Genomic DNA, 15,047 nt, shown 5'->3' with positions numbered 1-15,047 from the left:
AATTTTATATGAAATTAAATTTATAGGATATCAATTTTAATAAAACTGTCTTTTAATTCTTGAAACCTGATTTGATTTTAAACCTGAAGACCATCATTTGTTTCCCTGTAGTTTCTAACAATTCCTTATAAATCTATTACGAATCTGATTAACGTGACATAGACTTTAATTGAACCGTGTATCTCCATAAATTAACACCGAGCGCATTTCTGCTTGTCAGGGTTTCGTATCACCGGCGTAATGACGGTTATTTAAGATTCCAATAAAAAGATTTCCGGGCTCCTTGAGTCCGCGTGACGGTCGCACGACGGGACGATCGAGAAAAATGTACCAAGGTAATGAAATTCTCATGATCGCGAGCCGACCGCGTGTCTACCGGCGTGTGTACTTACGCGTCGCGCAGGTTTTAAACGCGTGTCCCTGAGACGGACCGAAGATGAGGGACGATCTGAAATATCCGATCGACGTTCCAACATAATTAATGTATTTCGTTCTACGAAGCAAAGCGATTGCAATCTACGTAGCTGTCAATTAATTATAATTAGCTAACAAAAAGTTCGTACAAATTTATTCGGTTAATTGTTTACCGAGACTGTGTCATTATTCAATAATATTTTTTACCCCACGTGAAAACGAGTCGATAACGAATCGGTTTAATTAGAGTTACTTATAGACATCATATTTCACTCGCTCGCTATCGCGATCTGTTAAGCAGCCTCTATAATTTAAAATACTCTATAATTCGCCTGGTCTCATTAGAAGAGAGAATCTCGTGAAGGAAAACAATTTTCAAATTGCACTTGCTTTAACGTATCTACAAGAGTACATAATTTATACTCATTTGTATCGAGAGACTCTCAGATAAAAACGTCGTCGACACAGGAGTCACTGGTCAACAAATTGAACTTGATACCAATGAAAGTAAACCGAGGTACACTTTGCCGTGGTAAAGAGAGCAAAACGTGTCGACTTTACATGAGGAGCCTCGAGGATAACTACCTATGAATGCGGAATGACGATCGATATGAGAGAAAGCCGAGTACGTTAACACCGAATGAATATCATCACCTTGCGGGCTGTTTAAGAAGAGCGGCATTAAAAATCAGTTGGCGACTACTTAGTCCTTCGTAAATGGAACTGAACCTTTATCGGACGAATAAAGAGACCGTGAAACATACGGGAACGAGCGAGTACAGTCGTGATACCTGGAATGGCGATTAATCCTTTATGTAAGAACGTCTATAGCCTTCGTTACGTAAAGAATACTAATGAAAATGTTCTATGGTCCATATAGCACGATATCTTGACACGCTGGTAAAATATCTCTCTTTGTCATTTCAATTCGCGTTATGTAAATGATTTTTATATGACTAAACATGAGGACTGGATACGTCGATCCCTTTGTTGCACGGTGGGATCTCTCCGATGAATAAAGAATAATTGAGATCAATTGTGTGTACGCGTGTTTTACACACGTAAATGTATGTGCAACCCGTTTCAAGGTTGATGGAAATTAATTTTTTTGTTTTACGCATTCCGTGGATTATTCTCGGTTTCACATCGCGAATTAAGAAACGGTATACGTGCACTGCGTTATAGCCGGATATCGAATGTGCCTCGGAGAGAACATGAATAAATCAAGGACGCGAATCAAGTTATCTCGTTCGATCGAAAGATCGGTGAAGATTGGTCTCGTTCTTGGAAACGTGTCGTTAAAGAGACAATAGACACGGTCACGACGCCTGGGAAACAGCCTTTCAATTCATTCGGAGGGCATTAAAATGCAATTAAAGTATTGATCATTTTAGGATTTCGTTATATATATAATATAGTATTTTGATAAATTAACTGATATTAAGTTTAGTCGAATGCTCGAGCATTGAGAATCGGGAAGTGCGATCACGGATAAGAATCGCATTTGACTAGCGTGCGTGAACGAGTTAATTGCAACCAGTATACTGATTTCAATAAAAGAAAAATAAGTTCTAACCATAACCGTCGGTCTTACTTGTCGGTGCAGTTCGTCCTGACCAGACTTCCAACCGGAAGGAACGATTTCTCGTTACTTCCTTCTAGACACGAGCAAGTGAACTGCAAAGAAAGTGATCGAACGAGTCGCGACCCAATCAGTCGTTTCTCCCTACAAATTTTTACCGTCGAATAAATTTAAAATCCCTTTTACGACGGAAACACGTTTCGCAATTGTTTATGATACAGAATTTGAACAAGCGACATGAAATGGTTAATTGAACGATGTAATACAGAATCTTGGATTGATAATAATCGTTCGTGTCCAGAATCAATACTTGGAATTATGGTTTCGCATAAATCTCGGTAAGGGAAAATCGTTTGGATCAATTTGATAATCGATCTGAACGGTTCCGGCAACGAGTAAAAGCGATAGAATTTCTCGCATGCAAACGCCGTCGTACATATCAGCCGATATAATTTCACCCAGAAATCTTTTTTTTTTTTCTAAGCCCCTGAATAGCTGAGCTCGTTCGAACCGCGGCAATTCGCTTTTCAAGTTTCGCTCGTGGCAACGCAACAACTTTCCATTGCTTCCTGCTATTCAGGCATATTTAAGACGAGAAGAAAGTAACGCGCGCTGCCACTCATAAGACTCGGAACGGTTTCAAACACTGAACGCGATCAATTATGAATCACCGAGAAAATATTATTAAATCCCTGATTGTTTTTCACGATGGATACTCGTTTGAAACCGAGCTGGAAAACTCGTTGCCCTTTACAGCCATTTATATCTATACGCCTTTTTCAAGACGCTGCCATCCGAGATTTACAACCGGCGATTAGAGTTACATGATCCAGAATCTATGAACGACGCGTATTTTACACGGTCGACACGGAAAATAAGATGACTCGCGTTTATAAAAAGGTCGATAGCATTGCGAAAATATCACACAATTAATAACTCCAGTTTCCACGTTCAACCGATAGGTCAGATAGAATTTATTACTACAATTTTTACGGAAATAATTTCAAGTTATGATAGAAAAGTTACACCGTGTCGCGTAGGAATATTTTTTAATATGCTAAACGTAACCTTTAGCTTTTAGCAATTAGCAAACAAATTAGTGTTCTTTGTTGTTACTCGACGAGATCTATCTCCCTAATTGGAATAGCTGATTATTTTTCATAACGAGCGGCCGATCTATAAATATTGTTAAAATTCAATTTACGATGATACTTCGTATTATTTATAGACGGGTGACTCTCGGTTTCTCGTGCACGATTGGATAATCGGTTTGACAATGCTCGTCCCTCTCTCTGATGAATGAATACGTATTTTTAATCAAACACGTCGCGAATAAAAAAACTGATTTCGCAATAATTCGCGGACCGTTCATTTCACTGACGGGACGCGATTTCCAGGAATCATGAAAGTTTATGTGAAATCAACATAACTGGATACGATCGTTCGGGACACATTCTCATATTTCACGGGTCCCTTAAAAATTTACAACGTTTATTAGCCGAGTCTGACAAAAAATTATATCCCCGTTTAGTCGTGATCATGTTCCTCGACGTTCTTTCAAGTTTAATTAATTATCATCGTAAGTCAGCGTGCAAAATCGAAACAACAAAAGGAGGACCACAAATTGAATATCTGTTTCGTACTCATGATTTTTCATTTTATAAACCGACTTGTGATTCTTCGATCAAGTGAACAGAGTCGTAATTACTCGTAACTTCGATGTACTGGAGCGATTACCCTTTCACTGACGTAAAGATACGAGTAATAAATCTTCATCGATGATCGGATGAACTTTTGACTTTAAAAACTATTGAGACTCGGGTATTTAAAAAATTGCGTCACAACCACAGGGAATTCCGAAGGAACGTTTCCCGTCACACGTAATAAAATACTACGTGACTTCACTGCGAATTTCGTACACTCAAAGATTCGTACGTACGCAGAGTAAAATCATACGAAATCTGTCGACAGAAATTTCGATCGCACTGTTTTCAAAATTGCATCCTGCGTCCGTGACTGAAATACGAAAGTGAGAATCTGTTCGGAGACGAGGAAACATCTTTCTCACGAGGATTAAATCAGGCGATCTTTACGTCGATCGGGTCATCGATATTTACAAGCTTTTTCTCGATTATATTTAAATAATCGCTTATTGCATCTAAATTTCGACGATTGTCCAAAAAACCTTTTCTATGTCGTTTGTCATTGTTCTTGCGCTCTAGAGAAGAGTCGACGATGACGTAAACCGTAGAATAGCTTAATAAAAAACGGAATCGAGCTATTAAGAATAACAGTGAAACAAATCCCGAAACCAGGCATAAATGAGCTAAACCGAGGAGAACCAAATATGCAAATGTGCATGAATAAACGCTGGTTTTTGCGTTCAGAAAAAACGTGTCTGATTTGGAACAAACTCGTGATTCAACGTGGCTTTGCATCGGAGTGCAAATTTCAGCACAGGCTCGTGAACATAGTAGGAAAAACATCTTTTGTCCCGTTTCGACGAAGGTCGAACGAAATCGTTGCTCCTAACACAATACCTTGCTTTACTTTTGCCATTTCCCATGAATTTCACAACGAAATTCGTACTTCCTCTCAACGAAACGTAACACACATTTTTCACTCTTTAATTAGTGCTTCGACAGTGGAATAAAATCCGTTGGAAAGTCGATGAGGGGAGATAAGACGACGATTTTTCTGCTTGCATCCGTAAAACATATTTGCACGTACAGCGTGCACGTAAAATGGCATGATATCTAGAGAAAATCATTTGGAACCGGCACGACACTGCTCTCTATTACATAAGAGTCGGCTTAAGAACAAATAGAAAGCTGAGCACTGGTTAATGTACTATCGTAGGTACCGACTGTTTCTTCATTATCATTCTCGCTCGTAAAACCGTGGTAAAAATAATTTCACATTAGTCGTTTCGAGCAATTCACCGAATTATTTACTGTATCCTTTGATTCACTCGCTTTCCCGTATTTTCAAATGTCAAACTAGTCCCGAGCGCGTAGGTATCGGCCCGAGATACGCTCTATTCAATGTAAATGGAATTTCCGGTTATTATAGTTGAAACAGGATGAAATACGATAATTTCCTCTCGCCGTTCGACCATTGAAATTCTTCAGAGACGTGATATACAAGCTCGCGAATCCACGATACTTTGATACGCAAACTCCCAGGATGGGAAGCTCGATTTTCATTTCATTTCGCGATACGAAACATATTATTAACTTAACGCGATTTCAATTAGTGCGGAACTCGGAATACGGTTCTGCTTTCATTGCGATAAAAACAAGATCATTAACAATGAACCGATCGATTAAATACGTTAACTTTATTACCGCAGTGAGCGAAATCATTCCGTCGGTCGTAATGGAATTAACGAAATTAAAAATAATTTTAATGCAGCAAAACTGAACCGCGATATGAAACTAATATGGAAATTTATTAAAGTAGATAAACGTACGTATGGGATTGCAATTTGTTATTTTCGTTTAAAAGACCAGAGGATTTGCAACGTCACTCACTTACATTAAGATTGATGACGTTCTTACAAGAACGTAATTTAATAATAAAGTGAAATTTCCTGGACAAGGCATATTCCTTTTCAGAGAATACAAACAAGGAGGTATTACGTCCTGTTTCACCCCTTGGATAATTTTTGAAGGATCGTCATTTCTTGACATTTACGACACACGAGCTTTCGTGGTAATTCGATTTTTGTCTCGACGCGACGAACGATCGAAAGTTATCACACCGCGGCGGATCGTAGGCGTTAATTCGACGTGATATTCAACTTTCCTTCCGGGATCGTTGCATATGTCCGCGTTCAACGATACGACCACGTCGCGCGTTTAAATCGCGAAGATGCGTGGACCCATCGTTCAGGTTAGCTATCGCTAATCCCAAGACTCTCGACTGCTCTTTTATTTTTTCTTCTATTCTATTTTTTCATCTCCGCGCCAACGGGTGAAGCGAAAATTATGTAACCGCGGGTTTCTTCATCGACTCGCGGTAATTACATCTCAGTTTCTGTCCAATGGGCAATTTGTTTCGCCCCACCTTCGTTAACGCGTAATATACCATCGTGTAAGTTTGTTAAGAAAAAGACGGCTCATTCCCGACGGCAGTACGTGAAAATTTCTAAACGACGATGAATTATGTACAGCGTCCGATGGAAATAAATCACTGTACTCTTTATTTATACGTTCACTAATTCGACTGAAACACGCGGTTCACGATCACGAACAACGAGAGCGATAATTGAGATGCTGACCGACGTTAGACGAACCGTTTCGTTTTTTTATTCATCGTAATTACGTTTAATGATGATTTCTGATTGATAATCGTTTGGTGTTTCAGCGATGTGACGCAGCCCATCAGGAATATTTTTACGCAAAATGATTCGTGCCCTTGTCCTTCTGTGCATGGCCGTTCTACCTCTCGTACGATGTCACAAGGTAAGATACTCGCGCTCGTCGTCGAGTGCCATCAACGATCGGCAAGGCCGTGCTGTTGATCCGTGCATAAGCTTCCACCGAGAGACAAAGGAAACACGTGTAACGCGACGGCCGGTGCCGTTGACTCGAAATTACAAGATGTTCACGGAATCAGACGATGTTAATTGTTGATTTGACGCTGATTACGGGAACGTAGGCAGCCTGCGTAAACACCGGCTTCCGCTGAAAAATCTGCTCCTACGAAACTAACTGATTCATTCAATATTCAAGATATTAGAAATTCGCCTATTTTTCATTTCATGAAACATCGAGAGACAATTTGAATACTATATCTATCTCTAATTATTGACGTGTCATTTCTCTCCTTATGTGGATGTTTACTCATTGATAAAAAAGTCAATGAACAGAATTTAGGATACTGCTAAGATGAGAATAGCTCTGATGGTAGACATGCAAATTATTAGCGTTGTTCAAACTTCGACTTTGACAGACGTGAATTTATTTAGTCAGATCCGCGAATGATCGCGTTCACACTTGTACAAACGGTCTGAACCTCGAAATGTTTCGTTACCCAAAGGTCAATTCGCACGTGATATTTGCAATGAATGATAGAGATTCAACAATGAGACCGCAAGGGAACCGACGATAGCGCATGAACATTTCTTTTCTGAGAAACTGGCTGATGATCAAGAAAGTAACGTGGGAAATGAGAATCCTCTAATTGATCCTAGCCGCGTTTCCAATAGATACCGTATTGTGTTAACGATTAATTCGATAAGATTTCGACCTTTTTATATCAAGGCCGGAATACAATTGTAAACAAGTTTGACTCTCGCAACGAGATCGGCACACCGTTCGACGTTGATTAAATTTTATTGACCGCCCCGTTGCGAAACGTACGTTTTTTTAAGGAAAGTTGAATGGCGAACGCGAGCTGTCTGCCATTCAGCTGGGAGACCGCGACGCGAGTTCGTAGTACGCATACAATTAGGCGAGCGACGCGCTGATACAGATCTTTTTCGAGTTAATCCGGTTCTCCAATGTAGAACGAGACAGCTAGCGAGCGGCGACCTCGTTAAAATCGTTAACCAGACAAATCGTACGGTATCGTTTGCGAAAAGTATTCAACGTTTAACGTCTGAACCATTTTTACTAATTTCGATTAAAAGTCGAGCAAACATCGGAGTAGGTCACAAGGAACGGTTCCGAATTTTAATGAAATTTAACGGGGTTCACTGAATCTGACCAAAGCAACTCCACGTTGCGTAAATGATTAAAATTAGAAATACGGTATATATAATTCTGTTCGCGACGTTCTGAGATCGTCTCGAATCGAAAGCAGCCAGAAACGTAATAATAAATAAATGGATTCGGTAAACGTGGCAAATAGGACAGTGCACGTGATTGAATTTCCTAACGTAATGAGTGAAAGTGATCGACCTTAGAAGCTGCAAGGCGTGATAGTTAATTGCGGTTAGATTTCTGTGACACGGTACGTGTTCTTACAAATGCTAGACCTTGGCTCGCGATTGGAAAACTTTTCAAGTGGTTCTAATATAGCTAGGAACAGGGAGTCGTTCACCGAACTCCCCTATTCGTCGAGCTCGACGCCTTTCGTTCTGCAAACTATTAGGCGCGTGTCCGTATGTATTTCGACGGGTGTCGATCGTCGCAATCGAATTAGCCGCTGCAATCGCACGCGCGGTGCCAAGACGATTTAATGAAACCCGCGCGATTTACTAATGCGTGTAATTCTGCCGCGAATGGAACGGATCGTACGATTTAAGCCCCTGAAGAATAACGACGCGTCGACTACTTCAATTCATTGTACAATTACGCTCGATTTTGTCGAATTAAATATGTTTCGATAGCGAAGATGTATAACTGTTTAAGAAGTGAAAGTCTCAAACTGGCATGAGAGATCGAAAGTGGCAAATTTTTTGTTTCCTCGTATTGCTATTACGCGTTATAGTTCCCACGATAGTACTACGATTATTTTTGCTCCAATATTTCAACATGCCCCACTTAACCGGAGAACAACTGTCTATAGTAATCGCGGCGGCACCGCGGCGCGAAAATGTATCACGACATTTAACACGTTTCGAGATATTAATTCATCGGACCTTTTTTTTCTGTGACGCGCGAGACAACGTCACGAGAGAATGCATGTACGCGCGTTGACGGTGAATTTTTTTTCGTCACTGTTTCAGATCCACGAACACATGACAAGGGAAGAGATGCTATCGGTGTTTCACACGGGACACGAATCTGGTAATCACGATGAAACAAAGATTTAATACCGGTAGACGGTCATCAGTACATAGATTTACTGTCAGACATTGTTTTCTCACTGGGGATTCTTATCGATCGATTCTGGGACGTTAAATTCGCGATTAGAATTAAATGGGAGAATCGATGAAGGAGACACGATTTCAATTTCAGTACCAACGTACGAAGTTGTGCCTGTGCTGCATTCGGTGCACAAGAGGAGCGTAGGGAGGCCGGAGGTACATTTGAAGGCCTTCGGAAGAGACATCAGTCTGTCGTTGAAGCCCACAGAAGGGTTGCTGACAGCGAACCACTTGCCAATGTGGACTGTCACGAAAAACGTGTCGCAACCCGATGGCCTCCATTATGAGAAAGTGACGGATGTAAGTCTCCAACGGGAAAAACGCCTCTAATTATATTAATTATACTTCCAAATCTATTATCGGAAGTTCGTAATCGTATAAAAGGATTCTATCTTTCGATTGTGTGTTCGTACGAAACAACGGAACTTGCTATGTCTCGTTTTTTAATTAGCGTAATTTAATTTCGAGGTCGAATCTCGACGCGTTTCATCATTCGCGAAAACGCGGTGTGTCCTCGCGGTGATTTTTTTCCCTGTCGACCAAACGAGTTCGCGTCACGTCGTCCAAGTGACCATCTGCGAACATTGCGGTTTTAATTGTTCTTCCCGTTTCAGGCCGACACAGAAATCGGTGACATCTATCAAGACACGACGAACATGGCATCCATTCTGCTGCACCGAGACGCGAATGGGAAAGTGCTCGTTGTAAGAGGCCCATTCTTTCTTAATGCACCTTTCGACATTCTCGCTATTATTGCGGCTCGTCTTTCGTCAACCGAGCTGCCGGCTGAGGAACCCTCTTTGCTATAATTACTGAAATACCGCGATTCGTTGGTAGGAATAATTACCAGGGTCACGATTAGAGATGCTCGCGAAATCTGGGATCGAGAGAATGATAAAACGTTGCAGAATTCTGAGTCCCGTGACTTGGATACGATTTTAAATGGGAATTTTTATCGAAATTGACGAAAGACAAGTGGCGAATAGTGTCGATCATCTCTTGATTCTATCCAATTTCAATCAAACGTAGAGAACTGTAGAATTACAAGAGTGTCGAAGTTTTACGAACTATTTTGACATTCTGTGACTGTCATAATCGGCGGTTTTGCGCAAAAAGCAGCTGGCCGAGGTATTGCCTCGGCAAAGAATAAAAGAAGCAATAAAATTTCCCATATCGGTTCGTCCATCCTGAACAGTGACTCAAAGAAGAGGGCAACTGTTCCCAATGATTGCGCGTCCAACCAACCGAGACTCAATTTCACTCGGAACTTCGATCTCTTATGAAGTCATAAAGGAAACTCGGGCCGAGTTATTGCACGATTGTTGCCAGTCTCGAAAATTGCTAAAATCCTATTAACGGAAGTATAGACCGCGAACGAAGAGGATTAATTATCGGTTCGTTCTAATCAGTGATTAAACGATTAACATCTCGCGTCGATCGTGAACCAAGTATCGCGTTTTCTGTTATAAAGACTCTCGAGGAACGCTCCGAGTTATTAGCTTCGTCAGTACTTTTAATGTCAACGATTGCAAAAGAATGCGACATGAAATTTAAAAGACAACGGACAACGTTGGCCTGGGTTACGTAATGCCGTAAAAAGCGTTGTTCTATATGACCCCGCGTGTCCTGACCTTTCGCTTTCACTCTCCCTCCATCGATCTGACCAATGCATGTATTTCTCTCGAATCGCGAATCGAACAAGGTGATCGTACCGGCTCGTACATGCAAGTCTGCAAACTATTTAACAGCCCAACAGTCGAAACGTTTCTAAAGTCATTCCCTGCCGTCACGAATCGCGATAGGAATAAAATTTGCCCGTTCCATAAAATGTCTAACGTATTTGACGATCCTGGCTTTGACCAGGACGGCGACATCGGCTCCGAGCTGGTGATACGACCACTGCCAGATAGGATAGAAGAAATAGTTAACAAGAATTCGAGTCTTCGCGGAGAAGAACTACTGCCGAGCGTGGCGCAAAGTAAAGGGGACTTGAAGCGCACGAGTCATCATGTGGTGTTCAAGAAAGCGGCTCGTCCGACCGGCGACGAGTACACCGATTTCAGTGAGTGATCTTTCACGTGTTACCACACCGAATGTGAAATCCCGCGCAAGATCGGTTTCTCGTGATTAAACATCGATTTCAGCACTGATGGAGCCCGACCGTCTGGCCAAGAGGTTCAGAACGAAACGTTCGACGACCGCCAGAACGAAGAGGGAGGCGCCGTACGTCATCTACCCCGAGATCCTCTGCATCGTCGACTACGACGGTTACAGGTAAAACAAGTCCTGACAAATCTCAACAAACAATTAATTACAAAACAATTTACAAACAATTAATTACGAAACAACAAATTATTTCATTATGCATTTCCGATTCGTATCATAGATTACACGGCGGTGACAACGTTCAGATCAAAAGGTACTTCGTGTCGTTCTGGAACGGAGTAGATCTGAGGTACAAGCTGCTGAAGGGGCCGAAAATTCGAATCAGCATCGCGGGGATTATTATATCACGGGTAAAAGACGATCCTCTCAGTCGACGCGCGCCAACATCCCAAGACTTTCACTCTCGGTGTTCTTGAACATTATCTTTCAGGGTAGAGACGCTACGCCGTATTTGGAGAGGAATCGCGTCGGACGGGACGCGATCGATTCGGCAGCCGCGTTGACCGACATGGGCAAATATCTCTTCCGAGAGAGACGGCTTCCGGTGTACGACATCGCCGTTGCCGTTACGAAGTAAGAGTGTTCTTTTCTTTAAATCACCATTTCCGCGTTCCGATTAATACCCGACCGTCTCTGTTCGACCCTTTCGCCACGGCTGTATTAACGGTAGCAGCGAAAGGGCTGATTTTTATACGAATCTTAAATCGCGTCGAATAAATTATAGAATGAAGCTCTAAAGGGGGGGAATACGTAATGACTGATCAATTTTGAGAATGCGTGAAAATTCGAGAACGCATTTTTGGATCGTTCAAAAATCCGTTCTGCGAGCCCCGACGATTATGCTATTAATGTGTTTACCACAGCAGCCTGGTGATTTCATACCTACTGTTTGATTTTTATTTCGCAAAACAGGTATGATATGTGCCGTCGTAGGAAAGGCGGCCGCTGCACTAAGGGAACTGCCGGTATGGTTTATTACATAGCGATCACGCTTCCTTTCTCCGATTATTATTATTATTATTATTATTATTCTTTTTATTTTTCGTATTTTATCTCGCATCTTTCCTTTTAACGTAATTACCGTTGTACAGTATAATTACACCCTAGCTTGTACACGTAGTTTTTGACGGTGCAATAAACGCGTACCTCGATGGGCATATGGTGGATTTATGGGGCTGAATCGTTCAAAGCAGACACCCTCTCTCTCTCTTCTCCAAATAAAATTTATGAATCATTAATTTGATAAATATCGAAGAATTTTCATTCTGATAAACGAGGAGGCATGCTCTTTTGACGATTCAAGTCAGTAGACTGTATATATGGTGTTAAACATCCATTTGACAATTATTCGAAGCATTCCACGGCTTCTAGTAGAAGTAATTCGTCGAACACTATGCATATTCATTATTAATCTCACGGAGGAGTAAAGTATCAAATAGATTATTTGAAAAGGTAATGGCGCACTAATACGTATAATTTATAACACGTCATTTATCCTAATTGATCACTACCGGACGTAGTCTTACAGCCACTCGTGGATACCAACAGTAGAACCCGTCTTGAACATTATTTTATCGAAACACAGAATCGATACGCTTGTGTAAAAAATTCAATTCCTAGTGTCGAATAATTATAACGAAAGAAACACGTAATTTGTTTCTCCCAGCAGCCGAGTCGATACACGTAAAGACGTTTATTCTTCCATGCGAATTAAAAAATCGAGGGCACTTAAAACGCAACGCTCGTTAATTGGCGATTTGTTTACACGCGTGCTGCTCGTAGTGAGCTCGCTTTATCGTAATTTCACGCTGTATCCTAAACGATCTCGGAGGACTTCGAACCACTGGTGTGCGCGACGTATTTGCTTTTATCTATCACGAGCTAATGACGATTCTCGTGGATCAATACTGTTGAATACACAAAATTACTAAAACGTTTGAAGAAGCTGCAACATTCTTTCATGCACGTATTGTGTCACTGAATATCTGAGTGATTTTTATTTTGGAATTCGTTAAACCAAGTAGTATCTGCACGTGCTCGATACAATAGACGATCAAACATGCCTTGGATATTGCACCGTGTGGATTCTGTACATTCAGATAGTATTATTTTCTACGAAAGTGTCGTGGCTATGGTTCGTCGAGATTCGAAGGACTCATTGTTTCAACGACCGTCCCGTGACGTGGTAAAAGCCGACTGTAAATTCATCTGATAAAGAAGAACTTTTTTTGTTGTTACATTGCAGATTAGATATGTGCAGGAGGCAATACGCGAATGACGTGTGCAATAGAGGAACCGCAGGTACGTTTCTCGGATTCGAAATTAGAACGAGATTTGTCGGCCCGAAAATATATAATTGTCTCCTATTTATTTATCTGTGTGCACTGCTCTGCGAACCGTCCTATTTATTTATTTTTTTTAATTTATTCTCTATTGTACATTCTGATTACCCTTCGCTGTAACTCCACGGAAACGATTTGAAAAACAGATCGGAAGATGCGAAAAGTCCTCGAGAGTCATTTCCCAGTTTATACTGTTCGGGTCTTTTACTATTTATGAGAGTCACGATTGACGCTCTCGAATTATCAGGGGGGGTTGCCGAAAAGCCTCGAATGGTATAAACGATCTAAGCACGTCTACGTCGCTTTGGTGTATACTCATATTCTATTTATCTCCACTTTTTTAATAGCTTGAACGAACTTCTTCACACTTACGTACGTCCGAACCCGAAGCAAACAAGGCTGAACCGAAAACGATCGAAGCTATACACGCAAACACTTATCGCGGCTTACCACATGCGCGTTTTCTTGTTTCTGGACTCACTTTTCTTCGTCAGTCTTGGGGGATACCGGATACAAGTTTGCCTTTCTCTCGCTCTCTTTCGCTCTCTCTTTCACTATCCTGATTCTCACCGTGAACGTATTATATACGAGCGAAAACGAAAGCGGTGAACACACGCGTTCGACTTAAAAATACAAAAGAAAAGAAGATCCTCGTTGGAAATAAAAATCGAAAGCCTTGTAAATTTCCTCGGCTCGCTCTCTGCACAGCGGTTTGCATGGTTCCCCTATACTTTTTATTCGTTCGCGCGTGTTTCACGTGCGTGAACGGACCTTGGCATTTGTCCGATTGACCGTTTACAATTATTTTCACGCCACGGAGCTCTCTCGATTCTAACGATACCTCGTTTGACAATTAATATATGTACGTGTAAATTCTACTATCGCTACGCCTATGAATTTTTCATTCACACGTTCTATTCCGTTCTTTCTCGCTGCGTCTCTGACGAGGACTGTGCGGTCGGTAAGTTTGATCAGACTACGATGAAAATTTAATTTCCGAACGAATAGACACCGTAATCCTCGTTGAAGAGAACCCGATCTTTAAATCGATCTTCACGGTAGACGTTGTCTTAGCTCACGTATTTCGAAAGCCTTGGCTAATCGATCCAAGTGAATTAACAGAAGCATGAAGCCTATTATAACAATTAGAATCTTTCCTCAAGGTTTCCGCCAACCTCGGAGTTCGCTAAAAAAAATATATATTTGAGGAGAGATTCTGCGACCACTATTTTAATATCTGACTAACGAGATTAACGATGGTGCTGAACGTTCGACGGTACAATAACAGCTGACACACGTGTCTTTACTTTTGAGAATACTTTTGATCCATACTTGAAGAACAGAAACGATTTCGCAAATAGAAGGTAGTTTACGTTGCAGATTTAATTGCGATATGAATACCGCATGGTTGCAGTAATTTCCAACTGCGGTTATGTGTATCGGCGATTGAGTCACGTTATGATATTCATATGAATTTCAATTATGATTCAGTTCTGATTTCGACAGAGATTCGCGTTCACAATCGAATTTCCAACTCCGAATCAGTCACACTCTCTGTAAAATCGAATTACATCGGTAAAGACACGTTTCGTACACTTGCTTTAACTCAACTCGCTGAAGTCGCTGCTTTTTATTAGTCTAATTTAATCGACTAACTAAGCCAGTGGCATTAACATTTCGATTAAGGATGTATTGGCTATACAGTCAATCCGAAAAGTTTATGTAC

At 41.1% G+C, this 15,047-nt stretch overlaps 1 protein-coding gene across 6 annotated transcripts in view; it reads left to right on the top strand.

Annotated features, from left to right (window-relative positions):
- sona (sol narae metalloprotease) overlaps positions 1–15,047 on the top strand; it is a 40,063-nt gene that overhangs the window by 19,995 nt on the left and 5,021 nt on the right. For 5 of the 6 annotated variants that reach the window (XM_018027193.2, XM_026814871.1, XM_026814870.1 and 2 more), the window contains 9 exons: positions 6,365–6,462; positions 8,673–8,733; positions 8,905–9,113; positions 9,428–9,517; positions 10,677–10,875; positions 10,958–11,087; positions 11,200–11,329; positions 11,410–11,552; positions 13,225–13,280. In XM_018027193.2, the coding sequence (XP_017882682.1) occupies positions 6,403–6,462; positions 8,673–8,733; positions 8,905–9,113; positions 9,428–9,517; positions 10,677–10,875; positions 10,958–11,087; positions 11,200–11,329; positions 11,410–11,552; positions 13,225–13,280 (1,078 nt within the window). In that variant the 5' untranslated portion in view covers positions 6,365–6,402. Of the gene's footprint in view, positions 1–6,364; positions 6,463–8,672; positions 8,734–8,904; positions 9,114–9,427; positions 9,518–10,676; positions 10,876–10,957; positions 11,088–11,199; positions 11,330–11,409; positions 11,553–11,891; positions 11,945–13,224; positions 13,281–15,047 lie in introns of all 6 variants that reach the window. The other variant, XM_018027194.2, reaches the window with a different exon arrangement.

Source organism: Ceratina calcarata, unplaced genomic scaffold (genome assembly GCF_001652005.2).
Source record: "Ceratina calcarata isolate Rehan_Ccalc_2016 unplaced genomic scaffold, ASM165200v1 scaffold403, whole genome shotgun sequence".
Lineage (NCBI taxonomy): Eukaryota > Metazoa > Arthropoda > Insecta > Hymenoptera > Apidae > Ceratina > Ceratina calcarata.
Note: the sequence above shows the minus strand (reverse complement) of the source record. Positions and strands in the feature narration are given on the sequence as shown.